Genomic DNA, 19,043 nt, shown 5'->3' with positions numbered 1-19,043 from the left:
GCCCAAGGGATGGTCAGCTGCTGCCTCCACCTTGCTCAGCTGCGCTGTCATCACGCAGCATCACGCTGGGTCTCAGCCTCTCAGGGGAGGGGTCAGTGAGAGCACTTTTTAGGGAAGAAAGAGAGAGGGAGGTGAGGAGGGAGAAAGCAGTGGATGGAGAGAGAAGACACAAGCAAGACAGAGACGGAGCAGGCAGGAGAGAGACACAGAAGGAGAGACAGACAGGGAGAGACAGACAGAGACAGAGACACAGAGAAAAGGGAGACACAGAGAGACAGAGAAAGAGAAACAGAAAAAGAGAGACAGGGAGGTGGACAGAATGAGAGGGAGGCACAGGGAGACGGAAGAGAAGCCTCTGGGCCAGGCAGTGCCCACGTGGCCCCGCCTGCGGCTCTCCGCGCCCCCCTTCTGGCGCATTTCTCCCCATTTTTCGGCGCATTTTTCAGAATATACTAAGATGAGACATGTGGAAAGAAAAGGCCAGCAAGCAGCACCACCTCTGAGGGCAGGGGCCATGCTCCCGTTCACAAGGGGAAGGACTCTGAAGTCAGTGTGCACAGTGCCCATCAGCAGAGGAATGAAGAAAATGTAGTTTGTATTCACAGTGAAGTATTATTCAGCCATGAAAAAGAACAAAAGATTGTCCCTGGAGAAAAACACATGGATCTGGAGATACTCAAAGACAAGTATGGTGCGTCCTTCCTACTATGTGGATCTGAGCAGAGGACAGAAAGCAGAGACTGTTAGACAGAGGGAGGGGCAAGGGGGGAGAAAGGCAGGGTGCAGTGGGTAGCAAGGGGGCTGACATGAGCAAAATATATGCACTGAACCCCATTCGTCTGCCTAACTGATGTGGGAAAAAGAAAAAACGCTAAAGGAACGTGGGAAAAAAGAAGAAAGGAAAGACTTTGAAAGACATTAGGAACACAACTGCACCAGGGCCTTAAAGCAGATGGCAGTTTAATCAACTATAAACTGAAGAAAGCATTTCAAAATTTTTCTCTAAAACCTGAGCTCTTGGTGACGATTGTGTTGTACTGGGGGAGTGGATCAGACTCGGTACCAAAGCTTTCCTCAGGACCACACTCCACGCCTCAGACTCCAGAAAAGTACGACTTCAGGATTCTGCAGGCAAAACTCCTGCCATGGATATTGCTACGTGAAAGACCTTTGCTAAAGTGCTACCCTAAGTATCAGGAAATAGCTGTAGGATTATGATTAGCAGATAAAGCTTCACGTTCCAAATTGTTTCTTTTCCCCAAATTGTACAGAATAGGTCACTCTGAGACACAGCTGCTTGAAGGTCATCTCCCAAAGGCCATCTCAGGAGCCACAGCCTGGTCAGTCCTCGACACATCACTTTGAAAATGAATCGTTCGTTTACTTCAGAGCAACGTACATTTAATAAAAAAAAGAAAAAGGAAACAGAATCACAGGTCATGATGCATGTGTGGCTATGTTACCTTGCAATTTCTGCAAATGTGGCTTAAAAGTTAGGAGCTAGAAGATGTGACAGATGAATGGCATAGTCTTACAACTCTTGAATTTTTTTTTTACATCTCTTGAAATTAAATTTGTAGAAAAGCTAGAGTTTTAAGTTTCAAATTTTAGAATGAATAAAAAAATGGGAAAAAAACAACAAATATGCTTTAAATATACATATGCATTTAATCATTTACATCAACCAACAGAGAGGAGGGAAACATTCTACATTATTTTTAAAAGTCAAAGTTTAGCGAGTGGCTTTCTACTTTCCAGGGAATGTGTAGGCATCAAAATGTCCTAACATAAAAACACATGTACTCAAACAACAATTTTTCTGTTCAGTTTGTGCTTCCCTCAGTTAAATTTCATTATTTTTAAAACATCTTTTAGCTATAGGTGCTACATACAGTAGCCATCACTGAATTTCAGGGCTTAGAAAGACTGGATGTCGCTGGGTTTCTCAGGAGGATTTCTGAGGACAGAGAAGCAGTGGATGGGCGCAGGTGCCTGTCACGGCAGTCCAGACTGGAATATCAGGTGCGCTGGGGCCAGCTGTGCCCGGCCCAGTCACTGTGCACGGTGCTTATCTGACATCACAGTAACAGGTACTACTGCTGGTATTTTCAGAACCATGTCTCAGAATACTTGCTTCTGCTCCTTTGCTCTCCCGCCTCTTTCTCTCAGTGTATGTTTGCAATACGTAATAAATACACTCATCACAAGAAGTGGGGCGCGCACACACCTCATCTTGACCCTTGCCCACCTGGAGAGAATTAAGACATCCCGCTGTGGGAACTCTCCTCGGCAACAGGAGTAACAGTGGCTGGGGTGGGGGCAGTAGTAGCAGTAGCTGTGGTGTTGCTCTTGCAAATTTATCAATATCGCTGAAGTGCTTGCTAATACTGCCAGAATTACGACTACAGCATTTTAATGCAAAACCTAACACCGCTGCTTCTATGAACTAAATCTGGAAAGCAAAGAAGCAGGTAGAAGGCCTCATACTGAGAAGTTCCCAGAATCTCCTTGCCATAGAATTTTTTCTTTAAGCCATTGAGACCCTTATGCAGATTAACAGGGTCAGCGTGAATGAGTGTGAATGGATTCCTTAACAAGGTAACACCAGTTTTCCCTAGAAAACACTAGTTTTCCCTCTCTTGGAAACCCTGGGTAAAAAAATATAAGCAAAATGGAAGGTTCTTAAAAATCTAAAAATCTGTGACTCCTTCAGCCTCAAAAATTACTGTGCGTGAGGCAAGAGAGGCACAGGTTTGCTTTCGGCACCCTTGATAGAAAAGCTGCCAATCACATCAGCACCTGAGCTGAAAGCCAAACCTCCACCCCACGTGCCTTGCACCTGCCTCCCCGGCCCCAACACTTTGGAGACCAGTTTTACAGACCATGATCCTGTCTAATTCCAGAGAAGCTAGGAAACTTACTCAAGGTCAAAGAGCTGTCTAACTGCAGATCACACTTCAAAATATTTAAAATGATCAGGGCTGCTGGCTCTGCAGAATAAACAAGTCACATGGCCAAAGAAAATTAGGTTTCTCTTCCTTTTTCTGCACCACTCGAAATCAGGCTCTCAGGACCGAATGTTTCACAAGTCCTTTTAAAAGATTTCCTTCAGGAGAAAGCTGTGTTATTGTAAGTGCAGTAGTTTTCATATCTGTAAAGTAAATACACCTCTTCCACAGTGTGCTGGCATTTCAGATGCCAACAAGCCCTGCCTTTACCTAAGAGCTGAGGCACCCGGCTGAGCCCTTCCCACACTGCTGTGGTTTAATTCCCATAGCAACTGTAAGGATGCACAGATACTGACATCACCACTTCACTGAAGAGGCTGGATCACAGAATTGATGTCCCAAAACTACTGAAGGTAAAATCAGAATTAAAGAAAAATTTAAAATCTCAGTCTCTTGGCCCCCATACTTTGTGTTCCACTAAGCTTCCCAAGTTGGGCCATATGGGTATTAGTAGTCTTACAGTTTGGGTCAGCATGAAGCAGCCTTCTCAGAGAGAAACCCTTCTGCGGGTGTGTCTATGCATGTGTGCGTGCGTGCACAAGTGTGTATATGTGTGTTATCACATGCAACCTTCATGTACACACATGTGGTGAGGGTCAGCCTGACACCTCTACTCCACCTCTACCCGTTCTGTGGGAGGGCTGAAAAGCTGTCAGCTCTGAGGAGTGGTGAAGCCACTGGGTCCTCAGTGGTGGACCTGGCTGATCATGGACACGGGATTATTCATCTGCACTTGTTTAACTCATATGCAAAATACTACTAGCCAAGTGCGACGGGCCAGGAGTGATGCCAGCCCCCAGAGGTACAGTACTGAACAGTATCAGCTTTTAAAAACTCCACCTATGTTCTTGTTTCAGACAATCTAATTGTTCGGTCCACACAACTGAGCCCAGAGCTTTTAAGGGCACTTTGAATGGATCATAAAAGCTTCCTTTAGTTCCTATTTTGTGAGTGTCTTAGCAATTCATTCCACACATCTGTAACACAAATATAACTCATTTACTTATTTTCATGCACCTCTTAATTTAAAAATTTAAAAAAATTTCCACTGGGGATATAGCTCAGCGGCACAAGCACCTGCCTGGCAAGTGCAAGGTCCTGAGTTTGATCCCCAGTACCCCCACACCCAAAAAAAGAAGTGTCAGAAAAAATTTCCCAGTCACAAAAGCTTTGTCCAAAATCAAGTATCCTTAGCAGGAATGCCTGACAGATGAAGACAGGACTCCAGCAGGACACTCACAAATGCAGTAAGTACGAAGGGTTTCTACGAAACAGACAGCAACAAGAAGTAAAAGGTAAACACGCACACAACATGGCAACACCCTGACAACCTCGGCACTCACAATGAACCCACACGGCTACAAGAGATGGAACTGGCAGTCCGCTATCATTCTGACCCACGCACATGGGGTTCCATGTGACTCAGCCTGGTGCTCAGTTTGACCCTTCCTCTGAGCTGGGCTACGCACCAACATCCCCAAATTCGTTCACTAGATCAGTTTCTCTTTAAACTGTAAATACAGCACTCATGTCCCTGACTACATAAAACAACGCCACTGGCCAACGCCGAACACATACCACAGCCCCCAAAACTACACCTGATTTATTCTCGCCTGGTCAATAACTGTAGGTAGAAAGTCAACTCGTTACATGAGAATGATTGTCTGTTAACACAGACACGGACAGACGTGATCAAAGGAGCCAAACCTGATCTGCCCTCCCTGTCACATAGGAACCCCACACTATCAAAAACAAACAACTGGAAAAACTATGACCAGAAGGGTTCATCAACTATAATTAAAGAAAATACTTAAGAGTTCAAAAAAGCTGAAGGACAAAAGGGAAAAAAGTAAAGCTTAAGTCTCTTAGGACTACCAAACCTAAACACTTTTTTCCTCCGAATGTGTTAAAGAGAAATTGTCTCTGCGCTGAGAACTCGCCTGCAAAATCTCTGCCTAGAGCAAGATATTCCGAGCCAGCTTGTTAACTCCTAATAAAACAGTGCGTTGGCGCGGCATGCCAGTGCCCTGCAAGGACACCCCAGGACCGGGTTTCTTAGGTGTATTTTCCCCTTGTTATCGACTTCCTCTCCCACCGTATTAAAATCCAGAGAAACACATCTATCCACTGTAAAGCAGCAGGACCCTGCACACCTTTTTCTGTGCCAGTGAACACTCCCAGGCCCACAAGCTCCCTAGAAAAAGTGAGCACTATTCACCTTTGCCAGTGAGACCTCGGCCCTGGGCAGGTGTGTGCACCGTGCACTGCCGCAGCATGCGGCTTCAACCTCCCCTTCACCGCACCTGGCTGGTGTCCCTCATTCGCACGTTCTCCTGGCTGTGCAGGTGAGAGCCGCTCCCTACACGGATGGCATCTTTATTTTCTTTTCATTTTAATCTGAAGCTGTAACTTCTAAGGTGAGTTGAGCACATGATACAGAAACATCACACTGTAGAGGGACGGCACCGCTGGGGCAGCCCTCGCCTGCCCACCACGCACTGCACACCTCACCTCCTCAACCCCACCTACCAGAGAGAGCCGATCAGAGAAGCCTTCGGCTCAGGGTTCGTCCTTTCCCATAAACAGGTGTCCTTGATTTTACAGGACTTCAATGTTACAGGCCATTATTTTTAGGAAAAACGCATAGCAAAGTAGCTAGAAAAAAACCTCAGAGGGATCTTTTTCTGAGCATAAGCATTCTATAGTCTGTACTTAATAAAGGTATTATCTTCCAGTGGAACTATTACTAAAATCTTTAAACCAATATCTAAATAGGAAAAGAGAAGTTATTCTGATCCTGACTGCTAATCTCCTAAGGATATTTGCAGTAAGAATTAAACCAGGAAAGATTTTTTTTCTCTTGAGAAAACAGATAATAAGATTAGCTGTAAAAAAAAAAAAAAAAAAAAAGTAAAAAAAAGCTGGATATTGCGGTGTATGCCTGTAAACCCAGCACTCGGGAGGCTGAGGTAAGAGGATCGTTGCAAGTTTGAGACCAGCCTGGGCTACAGAGTGAACTCAAGACCAGCCTGAACTGCATAGTGAGACCCTGTCTCAAAAAGACAAAAAAAAAAAAAGTAAGATTAGTTGTAGTATAATAATTTGCAAAAAATGAAACTGTTCTAAGTACACCCATCCAAAGAAGTTCACCTGCATGGAATTTTATCCTCTACTGAGGTCTGCATTCCCAGGACCTGGGAGGGCATAAACCCCCAACACATCACTATGGTCCTCCTCGCCTGGGGTAGCATCAGCCAAGCACCACCCCGACTGTACACAAAGGGCTGAAAGGGGGAGGTGAGGGACACCCAGTGTTAGCACTCCTGGTGATCCTGAGCCCTCACTGACCCCCTCAGGAGTCCAGAACTGTACGGCGTCTTTTGAGGGCGGAGTGGATGAGGCAGGCAACTACTGTCACACGGGGACACCAGCAGGTTAACGTCAGGGACCTGTCAGTGCACAGGGGGAAGCCTCTCAGCCGAGCAGCCCCACCTCCAGCTCCACTGTAGAATTTCTGTTCTGTTTGTGAGCAGGACACAGGGAAACCTGAAACTAGCAGAAATGAAGAACACGTCCTAAGCACAAGCAGGGAATTCAGGAGAGGAAGCTGCTACAAACCCTCCACCCGTCGCCTCCCTGGGCCTCCTGCCGCTCCTCATGCCCACCCAAGGCTGTCCAGGCCCCTGCAGGGATCTGGGACCTGCTCCCGCTCCAAAGCTGGCCACGTGTCCGGCCTCAGCCGTACAGCCACTCTTCTGCACCTCTCTCTTGCCCGCTTCCTCCTCCGAGACCCTGGCTCCCTCTCCGCAAGGTACCAGTGACCAGCACCACCACTGCCTGAAGACTCCTCCTCCCGGAAGCTCGGCACCACGCCCCCTCCGGGGGGAGGGAGAGCAGCACCTCCTTCTCCACTGGCCACCGTCTCCCTGTGCGTGCGTGGACCTGCAGTGCCCTGTTCCTCTTGCAGCCTCTGTCCCATCCTCCTTCCGGTCTCCCTTTCAAGGACGCTCTTCTGTACCACCTCAACTGCCGTGTCCAAACAGCAGCACCAGAACCTGTCCTCTAGTCCTGTCCTTGAACAGCTGGGTCCTTATCTCAATCCAAGGGGTGCTGCGCCCACTTGCCCGCTTCTCGTCTAAGCATCCACAGCACCTTCTCCACTCAGTGCCCTATTTCTGCCCAGAGCACACGAGCTACCACGTCGGATGCCCGAGCTTCTGCCTCAGCAGATCCCTCTCCCAGCTCCGTTCACAGCCAGCCTTGCGGACTCTGCTCCCCTGAGCTCTCGCCTCCACCGACCACTGGCACCCCCACGATGTGACCCTGGCTTCCCACCCACCTCCCCAGCCAGGGCCCTGCTGTCTGCTCATCTGCCCGCATCTACTCTGTCCCGCCTTTTCCTCCGCACCTGTCGCCATGGCTTGAAACTTCAGGGTCCCCAAAGGCGATAGGCAACAGGCCTTGCTCCCAGGGTGGCAGTGAACTCTCCGAGAGGCATCTTTGCGTCTCTGGGGGCCTCCCCGCCCGCTGTCACTCTTGGCCACGGGTGGGGGTCCCGCCACCACACCTGCACCTTGCCACGCCGCCCCTCAGTGCCCCAGACAACAGTGCCCACCGACCACAGACCAACTCTCCAAAACGCAGGCCCAGAGAGCAGCACCTCCTTCTCCACTGGCCATCGCAGGTGCTGATCGCGGCAACGCGGAGCTAAGCGACACTGACCACACCTTGGCAGCATGGACGTCCCCACACTGTATCAGCAGCACCGATGGGCTCCCGTTCCGGATGGACAACAACCTGCACCACACTCGCCGACGTGCAGCCACCGGCACACTACACCCTCGCTTTCTCTCGGCAGATCCACTGGGCCTCAAGGTGTGAAGCACCCCACACACCCAACACTGTCACAGTGCCATCAGACGTGCACCAGCTCGTCCCACGGGGCTGCCTCCCCTGCCAGACACAGGCAGCCCGGGAGCAGGAGGACCACGTCCAGCCACCCTGTCTGCTCTGAGCACTGCAGGCTGCCCCACCAGACATGCTCACGAAACACTGGTTTCGCTTCAATGATTTATTACTGCAAGTTTTCTCAAGGAAAGCCTACATAATGCTCCTGCTATAGTCCCACCCGGAGGATCCCACCAAATATATAAAAGAGATGCCTAAATTGATCTGTAAGTAATAAAAGATGGGTCCTAATGCCGGTGGTTTCATACAGATTGTAGGCCTTCTGGAACCAAGAAGGTACACTTCTTTCAAAGAGCAAGTATGCAGGCCGGCTGGGTGCTGGGGGCCACAAAAACAGGAGGACAGGTAACTTTCCATCCTTTTAAAACATGCATTTAAACTGGCTTATAAATAATATGCATGAGATGACGTTTTTCTTGCAATCTACAAACCACATTATTAGCAATTAATCACCCTTACTTCTTAAACACGTGTGAGAGAGTGCACCCAGGCGGAAGCAGCAGTGCCCAGCGCAGCCGGAGTGCGCTTCCCAAGCCCCGGCGAGCATGGCAGCCCAGCTGGGCACTCGCCAGCTGCCTGCGCTGGAGGAGGCTTCTCCCTGGGCCAGGCCTCCAGGGAAGCACGCCTAGAACATGCTTGGAACACCAGGGAGATGGATCATGACTGCTAAGGAAGTGATGTTTCTATGTCCGTGAGTCCACTACTTACACAAAATTCAAAGGGTCTGAAGCTGGTATTACTTTCAGCAAGGTACTGTTCAAGCCTAGAGCAGACAAACTACCTTGAAGAATACCTTCCTGTGGATCCCAGGGGGCAAGCGAATTTCCTGCGTGACTCTGTGACTCCCAGGAATAAGTCCCTTTCATCTCCTCAGAGCTAAGCAGCACAGAGGCAGAAGCGCAGAGAGCTGATTAAAGGCGCTGTCCCAACCGCCGACCCCACAGACCCAGTGGGAGCTGCTTCGTGGAACCAGCTCAGGAGACGTTGACTTGGCCACTCAACGCTGAGGCACCAGTTTGTAAACGACACAATCATTTTTGGGTACAAGAGGTGCTTTAAATGTGGTAACATTATATCATTTCAGCTATAATGATCATAATTACTTATTTCTTTTAATCACAACCCACTTAACCACTTTAGTACAGAAGACTAGTTCAAGGAGTTTAATTTTCATTCAACATCTAATCTTTGTGTTTACCGAAACCCTTCATGGGCTTTGTTTACTGTCTGCCTGCTGGCCTGGACGTTTGATCTTGCAAGACTAGATCAGACAGGGTCAGATAAAATACTGATTGCTAGAATAAACCAGGCTCAGAGAAGTAACACTGGTTTTTAAAATCCTCCTTTCTCCCAGGTTTTTTAATATTTCACAAAATAAGCTCAAATAAACAAATAAAATTAAGAAAACTAGCAATCAGGGGTTCCTGAGCAGGGACTGAGAACAGGGATATGACGGAGTGATTTTACATCCTGGCCAAAATTTGGGGCTTGGCCAGGTCCGCTTGTCCCAGCAGTATTACTGATGACACAAATAATTACAACAGCCACCAGGATTTGTGTGAACTCTGAACGACCCTTTTTAATTCTTGGGACACAGGTTAACCTCACAGAACACGGTAATTCACTATGCTTTGGTTAAAAAACATTTTTAAATTAGAAATATTTTAGATACAAAATCATAATTTGAAAATTACTAATTAAGATGCATTAAAACATGCAAGACCTTCCATCAGAGCCCTTTCCGTGTTTCTGCTGCCTCTGTAGGAGCAGGCTGGCTCAGAGTGTACCCGGGCGTGAGGTGCCACACGCATGCCCCGGTGTCATAAAAATGGGGGCAAGCTCACATCTAGCGCTCATGAGAAGACACAGCGGGGTTACCAGTAGATAACTGTCGTATGAAATGTGTAGAATTTATGAAAGGGAGATCAATGGAGTAAATGCTGCCTAATTCTAAGACCTCAAAAATAATTCTGTGATAGCATGAATGTTCCTAGGAGTCTACACTTTCCCTTGTGTCGAACACTGAAACTCCCGAACAAGAAGCAACCATTATGACATAAAATGTACATCATTTTCTTTACACTTGGGAGACTATGAAACTCTGTTTTAAAATCGAGGCCCAAAGCAATGGACAATATGAGATGTGAGGCAATTAAAAAAAAATTTTTTTTGAAGCCCCTTGCACCGAGACACCCATCCATCACACACTCTGGTTTCTTCAATATCAAAAACTCCCGGGAAACAGGTTCAGGGTCTTGGACTCCGAAACCAGAATATACAAACTCTGTCTCCTCGTCTACCCTGAAGTAACGCCAACGTTAACTCAAATATGTCTGTGTCAACCTTGATTGTCTTTGAAATTAAAGAAAAAAAGGTAAACACAATGTGCTTTGCTGTGATCACTGAGGAAAATAAAGTTAGCATGCTAAGCCAAACCAATTTAGGACTTTTTAAAGGGTAAGTGTAAATAGTTTAGCTATAATAACAACAAATTCAAAAAATGCACATTAAAATGTTTACTTCAAAATTTAGACAATTCCATTTGTATATAGTTTTTACATCTGTTTTTAATGATATCAAATTATTGATTGTTCATTTTTCTCATATTTATTTAAGCATTAACTATAGAATTTGCAATCTGATCTTTTTTTTAATCCTTCCAGTAGACTTTTATTTTTGCCAGGTTTGAGTCATATTTACTTTGATCTTTCAGAGTATATAATTATTTTACTGTTTACTTATTTCTATGAGAAAAGAAAAAAGTTTTGACCTAGGAGATCTATATGTGGCAATTTGTAACAGAATCACATAGCTTATGTTTAGAAAATCATGGTTTTGATTAAGAAGCAACCATTTAGTTCCCACTGTTTTATTAAAACAGACATTAGCAGATAATAAGAAACATATTTAACAATGTAGCCCGAGTTTACTGGAGGACATCAGCGGGCTGGCTTGGGACTTTGGTCTACGCTGAGTATCAGCCCCCCACACAAACCGGAAACTGGGTGGGAAGACAAAGTGGGAGACGGCACAGGGGCCCCGACCCTGGGGCGCTCAGGAGGAGCCCGCGGGAGGGTTCCGGCACTGCACAACCGATCTGCACATCTGAGGCTCACTGCTGCTGGGGTTCACCTGGGAAACTGGTGGACACAGGTTTTACAACCAAACCATGACTTTCCCCTGAGAAACGGGTGCCAGCGGACAGGACCTCCCCACAAAACCTCTTCATGGAGAGAAGCACCTAGGAAACAGGGGGGGCCTCTCCAGGCCAAACAAGTCCGCTCTTCCCGGGGCTGGAAGTTAACGAAACAGTCCTCTCGCGTTTATTCTCTGTGCGCCACTCTACCTGCAATCGGGCCTTTGTTTCCCTCCCACTCCCCTGGCTGATGAGTCAACACTCGAACTGTTTTATGGCAGCTTGTGTTTACTTCACACATACCTTAACCTTCCCTTTCCTCCTCCCACCAACGCGCATCACACACACGCGCTCTAGCTCAGGGGCGAGCACCACATGAATACCATGTGCAGCGTCTGACGGCCTCTTCGGTGTGGGTCCTTGACCTCCGGGAGGAAACCAAGGCCTCAGTCTGCTTTTATGGCACGTTAAGATTTAACTGTGCATTTATTATCTTAAAAAAAAAAAAAAAAAAAAAACAGAGCTTGAAAGAGTGAATCTCTAAGAAAGCAGAGGAGAAGACCACGTGTTAAGGTGTGCACACGTGTGGGCACGTGTGCGCACACACACACACACACACACACACACACACACACACTCCCGGCGGCAATTCTGAAAGCACTAGCGTGGATGGTCTCCTTCTCTGAATCTGGACTTGTGTTAAAGGACAACATGCTCCTCCTTCTGCTTAGAACAGCAAGTACATGGGATCTAAGGAACGACCTCGAAACTGCTTGATTCTTTCCATTCTCAGCCAGAGGGGATCTGTGCGAGCACTTTAACAATCCTATTGTAACAGAAAAACCTGGAGACAACACTTACAGAAATGAGCCTTCTGAGCCCGCAGCCGGGCTGTGGGCAGCCGCTCACTCCTCCCGCCAAGGTGAGTCCTCGTACCCCCACGCGCGCGTCCAGGGCAGAGCCGGCCGGGCTTGAGGGTCCAGGAACACTTTGCACAGAACAGACCTTCATTCGAGTGTCAGTGCACTGAACTTCTCCCAGGCAGCTCAACATTTTGCTTTTCCTTTTAAATTGGGTACGTAGTCTAAAATGCTCTTACTACCTTGTCTTCAGAGAAGTGACACCAAGGCCCGGAAAGCTCATTTCCACAGAAAGTAACCTCATGAAGGGGTCTGCACACACCCCACTGCCAGAAGTATGAGGGTAGCACCCTGGGCTCAGAAACCTGCGTCCCTCCCCCGTGAGCGTCCTGGCCTCAGAGGGGCACAAGCTGTCCCTGAGGTCATGAGCACCTGTGGTAGAGTGTCACAAGCCGTGACCCAACCATGCAAAACGAGGACTGGAAGGGCCCTGGAATGCCAGCGCTATAAAGGTGCACCACTGGCTGGGGTCACCAGAAAAGCAGCAGGCACTCAGCTCACGTGCAAAGCAAGCATCACTAATGTGCTCCAGGGCTGGGTCATCCAGGACCACACGCAGTTCCAGAGTCAGTAATGCATTACTCCCGGTCCTCCTCCGATTAATCAGCTATTATTATTATAGCGTTATGGCTATTGTCTATTGAGAGGTTATTTTACTCCAATGTTATCTTATTTAGTCTTCACGCTACCCAGGGACCTAGGCATTTGTATTTTCCCGATTTTCCAACAGGGAGACTGAATCCTGGTGAGATGAAACAACTTGCTCAAGTTTATGGCACTGGTGCCTGGAAACAGATTTGCACACGAGCCTCCTGGGTGCGGCGCCCTTCCTTTACCCGCTCTCTGGACCCCCTCGCATAAACAGTCTCCAGACCGCTTCCAACCAGACTTCCGGACGCTGAGGCAGACGGTCCAATTCGTTCATCAGCAGTCAAACCCTAGGCGCTGATGTAGCCTAGAATAACTGCTTTTGAATTTCTAAAGGATTTTGGTCTTCACAAGTATCACTAGGGAAAGCTACAAACTTGATAAATTATGCTAAGAATGTTACTTTTAGTTCTAATACCATCTCAGTTTTAAGGGAGCCAATTTGCATCTCCTGACAGAAATATTAAGATTCTTACTTTTATAATATAATACAGACAGGCAATATCTGGAGTTAGCATATATGACAAACAACCAACAACGCAATGACCGTAAAGTAACAGGCTTTAAAGACAAAGAAGTCATTTTACCTTTAATCTTCTTATATTTTTTATACCATCTCCCAAACTCCTGGCACTTGGTTGCTGACACATTGGCATAATATGTGCTATTTACAATGGATGAAATCATACTCTGAAAAGAAGAAAAAAATTCGGTTATGTTTCAAATATAGGAAGCTTCCTCCCTGGGGACCAGAACAGTGCGTTACAGCCCTCACCCACTTCCGGCATCTTTTCTACTTGAAGCAGTCGCTGTCCGGCAAGCCAGGCCGGCCAACGCCATGGTGACCTGAACTCATGCTCTGAAGCTAACACATGAACGAGGACAGTGCTTCCCCCGAAAAGCCAACCCTGGGCCAGTGTCAGAGAGGAGGCGGAGGCAGCAGCCTGACTGCAAGGCGGAGGAAGCTCCGCTCGACGGGGGAGCAGAGCGAAGGTGAGCGAGCCCAGAGGCCCCGGCGCCCATCGCCAGTAATGCCTTTCAGATGTTTCTGCTCCGCGTCCAACTGCAGCACTCAAGGCAGCCAAGAATCCAAGAACATCCGTGCTACACGCTGCAGAACAACGTTTAGGGAAATAAGTTAAATTAATATCATTTATAGAAACGTGTGATTAGCACTTGTGTGAAAATTCACCAAAGGAAAAAATTAAGAGTGCTATTTTAGATTAGAGGAAACTAAACCTAACACTTGTACTCTTTCAAACCAAAATGCATCGCAGCTAAAGCTCTCTGAGGCGGAGGACCAAGACCCTTCCCATCCTCATCCTCCTGGCCCTCCTGACTCAGGCCCAGCACCCATCTGTCTGGACTTGGGCTGGAAGGAAAGCACAACCCGACTCAGCCTGAAAAACAGATTACAGTTGCACAGCCTGCAGGACAGGCCCCACCGCGATACACGTGCACCCCACTGCCCGCCTGGGCCCGCACGGGTAGAGGTGTCCACTCCCGCCTGAGCCGACTGCGCCGTTCCATGTGTGCATTTCACATCCCAAGAGCACTTCTGCAAATTTCGTTTAAAAGGCAATGAGCCTACACAACCCAAGGGGCCCACATGAACAGCACCAGGTTTCATATCTTGCCTTGAAATCTCATCTGTCTCAAAAATGTTAACCCCAGACAAGGAGCACTTCAGAGAAATCTTGGAACTTCCAATAACAATTCTGCAAAGTAGCAGAGATAAAAAGGATGACAATAAATCAAGTCGATGGCAAGTTATTTACCAGGAGGTTCAAATGCCTGCAGAGAGACGGGCCTTGGTAGATCCCAGCTGAAATGCCAGATTCGAACTCTTTTTAATCAGGACGCAGGGGTGGAGGGGCAGGGTTCCTAGCTTGATTCACAGAACCCTCTCTGGCCCGGTCTACACAGCAGATGGCTGCTCCCTCAGCCGCTGTGTCTCCATGACACCCTTTTGTCTAAGCGCGAGGAGGAAACCCTTTCAGTTCCCTGGTCTGGACACAGCGCTAGGAACTCTAAGAGCCAGTGTCACCTGGGGGTGCCACCGCCCTCTGCAAGCCTGCCTGGCATCTCCACCCAGGCTCTGCTGGGTACTGCTCCCTGCCCGGCCGCCTCTCTCTTCCCGGCTGGTCCCCCGCACCCTCTCCGCTGGTTCCAATGGTCTGAGCCACTGAGATCCGGCCTGAGAAGAGGACATTTCAGCAGGACATGGAATATCAAGACAGGACACTAACAGAGCACAAGCACTGTGAACAGTGCCGCCACAATGGCCTCGCTCTGCCGCGCTCCAGAGAGCCACGGGACAGGGACAGGCACGGCAAGAGCCACAGAGCAAACACTCGGGCACCCACGCCCCAAGCGGGGCCACGCTGGCCCCAGGGAACCCTCTCCCTCAGTGTCTCACCTGCACTACACAGCACCATCCTGAGCCTAGGGGACCCGGAAACGAAAACTGACCCCAGCCCCAGCTCTGACCCATTTACAAAGGAGAAGCTGGGGGCCCAGCATCAAGCACATCATCGCTAAGTTTCTATCCTACCCAGAACAGAACATCACATATCGTCAAGCTTCGAGCTGAGCAAAGGGATCAGGGTGCAGTAGAGACCATTTCCCAGGGCCCGCCACAGCTCACTTACTCATCTGACTTCCCTGCAGGCCCCACTCGTGGTGGACACCCACCCCAAGCCTTTCACGGAGGGTTGTTAGACTAGGAGCAGAGAAGGCGCATCTTCGGGCTGTCTGAGCGGAAGGTCATGGTGTACCGGATTATCCCAGCTTCAAACACGGTTCTCTCACCCAGGTTCACTGCGCCATTCTCGGCCAGAATCCCTAGGCCTCTCGGAAATACTAGGGAACACAGCACCCATCATCTTAATGTGGGTGCCCATTAGTTCGTATAAAACATCGAAACTGAAGTAGTGACGTGCAAAGCTGAAAGGGCCAACACAGACCCGGTGGATGCCGGCTTTAGAAGACTATGGAACACTGTCCTCCGAGGCCCCGAGCGCTCCAGACTTCACGCGCTGTAAGGCTGAGTCTTATAACTTAACGTCCTGTTATAGGGATGCAGCTTACAATTCGTCTCAACCTCCTTTTCTTCCTGTGGTTCTGGGGACGGAGCCCTGGGGCCCTGTGCCTTACAGACAAGCACTGAGCGCTGTGCTGCCTCCTGCCCAGTCGCGAGCATCTCAGACCTGGTGAGACACAGGCACTGCGTGGGAGGAGGTGCACTGATAAAATCTTTCCTGCCCACCACCCTGCCAGACACGTACCTAATTCCATGTACTGCTTTAAAAAATGTATGTATGATGTTGCAGTGCGTCTGAACACTTTACCTATTCCAGTCACTCTAAAACAACCGCGCAGCTGGACTTTTAGGAGCCCAGCGATCAGTGAAGCAGGCCTGAGCGGACTTTTGGAACTGACACGGCAACGACTCCTGAGTAGCCGTCAGTGACGCAATGCTGGTGCGACAGCCTGGGAGAGAGGAGCGCAGCTGTGTCTGACACCCCAGCGAGGCCCTGCGCTTCCAGAGGCTGCTAGGACCACAACTCTGCTCAGGGTTGTGGCAGTGCGGGACACAGGAGGAGGGGCTCACAGCCAGCACTGAGGGGCCCCTCAGACACTGCGTGTGGCCACAAACAGCGTAGACAGTCACACACTGTGCTGTTTTATGAGTAGTACTGTGTATTACAATGTCAAAAAGAAGGCTTAAGAAGTCTTTCCAACTACAGAGATCTTTGAACAAGTTAAGACTTTTCTATAACTGTGAAATTTAAATTAGGAAGATTTTGGGTGGAGGGTAGAGGATAAAAAGTGTCCGGTCTGGCACACAGTTCGCCATATCTTTGAAAGTAAACTTTTAAAAATAAGTAAGGTACTTAAGGAGTCAAATCTCCAGCATCGGCTCAGCTCCTCCAAGGTGAACAGCTGATGGAATCTGCTGGCAGCCAGACAGTGAGGGGACAGGGGAACCCTGCTGCCGAGGCGGCCACGAGGACCACAGCACAACCCTGCGATGCAGTGGGAGGGACACCTCCTGGTGCCTGGGGCCACGGCGGCGGAACACCGCACGTGGCGCCCGTGTCACAGCTCTTACACTGCGCGGCATCTGAGAGCTGGCAGGAGAACGGGTGACGGGCGCTGGGCTGTGTCTGCTTTGCGGGGTTCTCTGCCTTGTTTTAAAGTGATGACAAAACAGGAAGACCCTCGTCTCCAGTCCAACCGTCACAAGCACCACCTGACTACGCTTATGTTAGCTAGACTGCTTCATCTAAAAATATACTTTCTTTTAGGTTTCTGACTTAAATTCAAATGCACTTGTTTCTCAGGCAGCCCAGGGAGATGTCCGACGTGATCGTTATGAGATGGTTCCATGTCCAGAGGGCTCAGAGGTCCCAGTGGAAAAGATGCCCTGTCCAAAGTCACCCTTGGAAGAGCCCAGGGCCGCTCACTCCACCATCTCAGAAGCAGGGAGACCGACCACAGCAGGAGAAGCAGTGATCTCCGCTCCACCTCCACTCCGCCGGCGGCCGCAGGGTGAGAGCTGGCTTCCACCCACACCAAGAAACGAGGCGACAATCAATAAATAAAAACATAAGCTGTGACCTTGTGTTCCTTTCATCGATTAATTTAGGAGTTCAGAGTCAGAAATCTAAAGACAATTCACAGCATAATAGGAAAAAGGCAAAACATGCACATGGGGAAGATGATTTGCACAAAATGCTTGGACAGACAGAGATCTGAGAACCCCTTTTCCTGAAAAAGAAAGATGAAATAGCTAAACACCTCCACTCCCTTCCTCTCAGCCTAATGGGATTTATTTGTTTGAATAGTAGTGTGGTATTCAGACTAGCTAAGCTGTAGGGACATGATACATCAGCTAGGAAACGAGCATTTCAAACCGGAGAGGGTGCTTATCTATTTTTGTAAGACTGGGTCTCTGCATAGTTCAGGCAGGCTGGCCTTGCACTCTCCATGTAGCCCAGACTGGCCCTGAACTTGTGATCCTCGTGCCTCAGCCTCCCAAGTGCCAGGATTACAGGTGCTCGCCACCGTGCCCAGCTGGGGAGTGGGCACCTTCTGACCACCCTCTGTGCTCTGTGTTGGGGAGACAGCATGTGGCAGACAGCAATGGGTGATGCCCCATTCTGTGCTCCTTTGTAGCTCAGGGACGTGTTAAGGAGCATATTAACACGGCACCATGATACTTCAAGGAAGTAGATGAAGGAAAACCCAACTGGGAGGAACTGCTTTGCTGCGAGAGCCCACTGGAAGCCATTCCACAGCCTTCTCCTAACCCTTCCACTCCTCCTCTCTGCCAGAGCATCAAAGGGAAACTTCTGCTCTTCTCAGTGGAAGACTCCGCACTTCCTCGGGGCACACACAGGGGCTCACCAGAGCTGCTGCAGACCGGCCTTCATCACACAAGCCCTCCAACAGATCACTGCGATGCTGGAGTCAGGAACCACTCCCCAGCAGTCACTTGTGAGCCCCTTCCTGAGTCCACTGGGGTGGGCTCCAGACTGTCACCACACGGTGACCCACGCACACCATGTTTACTCCAGCACCACTCACAACAGCTCAATCTTGGAAGCGGCCTACAGGTCCATCCACAGTCGAATGGATAAAGCAGCTGTGGCGTGTACACAGCATGGAGCACGACTGCCACAGCGAAGGGCACACGTGAGTCCTCTGCAGGAAAACGGAGGCACCTCGAGGCCACGGCCGTAACTGAGACACATCAGACACACACGTCTACCTATCACAGGGTTCCCTTGAGGGAAACCCAGAGTACAAATCACTCAAATACAAACAAATTACAGCGCAAAACAGAAGACAGACAATAGGAAACATGGAGACAGAGCTTCTACAAAAGGGAAGGGGCCAAGAGACAGAGGGGAGGGAGCGAGGGGAGGAAGGAATGTAAAAGGGGTGAAGACTGCTGTGGACGCACACCAGCTCCCCGTCAGTGCTGTCGCCATGTACTGCAAACACGGACTGAGGAAACTTAAAATTAGGAAAGTCAACCTCAGGTGACAATAACTGAAATAGCCCAGGGCCCCTCAACTCACAGAACACGTGAGCCTGAGACCAAACCGTGGCCTGGTGGCAGTGGCCAGTGTGTGATTGATCCACACGGATGGACACGGCCCCCAAGCAGCTTGACGCGGCAGCCCAGTCATCTGCCACGCTGGACACAGAAGCCCTGCAGCTGTCCCCGCGGGAAGGCTTGCTCAGGACGGCAGAAGTAATCGTGCTCGGATCTATCTCTTCACGACTGCTAACACAACCAGCAGCCGCCCTGGAAACCCAGGGACATCTCGCGGGCAGCAGTGTTAGTCCTGC

At 49.2% G+C, this 19,043-nt stretch overlaps 1 protein-coding gene across 1 annotated transcript in view; it reads right to left on the bottom strand.

Annotated features, from left to right (window-relative positions):
• Satb2 (SATB homeobox 2) overlaps positions 1-19,043 on the bottom strand; it is a 147,413-nt gene that overhangs the window by 63,215 nt on the left and 65,155 nt on the right. The window contains exon 5 of the mRNA XM_013511972.1: positions 13,268-13,370. Within this exon, the coding sequence (XP_013367426.1) occupies positions 13,268-13,370 (103 nt within the window). The remainder of the gene's footprint in view (positions 1-13,267; positions 13,371-19,043) is intronic.

This window comes from Chinchilla lanigera, unplaced genomic scaffold (genome assembly GCF_000276665.1).
Source record: "Chinchilla lanigera isolate Chin_1 unplaced genomic scaffold, ChiLan1.0 scaffold00002, whole genome shotgun sequence".
Lineage (NCBI taxonomy): Eukaryota > Metazoa > Chordata > Mammalia > Rodentia > Chinchillidae > Chinchilla > Chinchilla lanigera.
The sequence above is the reverse complement of the archived record's forward strand: the minus strand, read 5'-3'. Positions and strand labels throughout refer to the sequence as shown.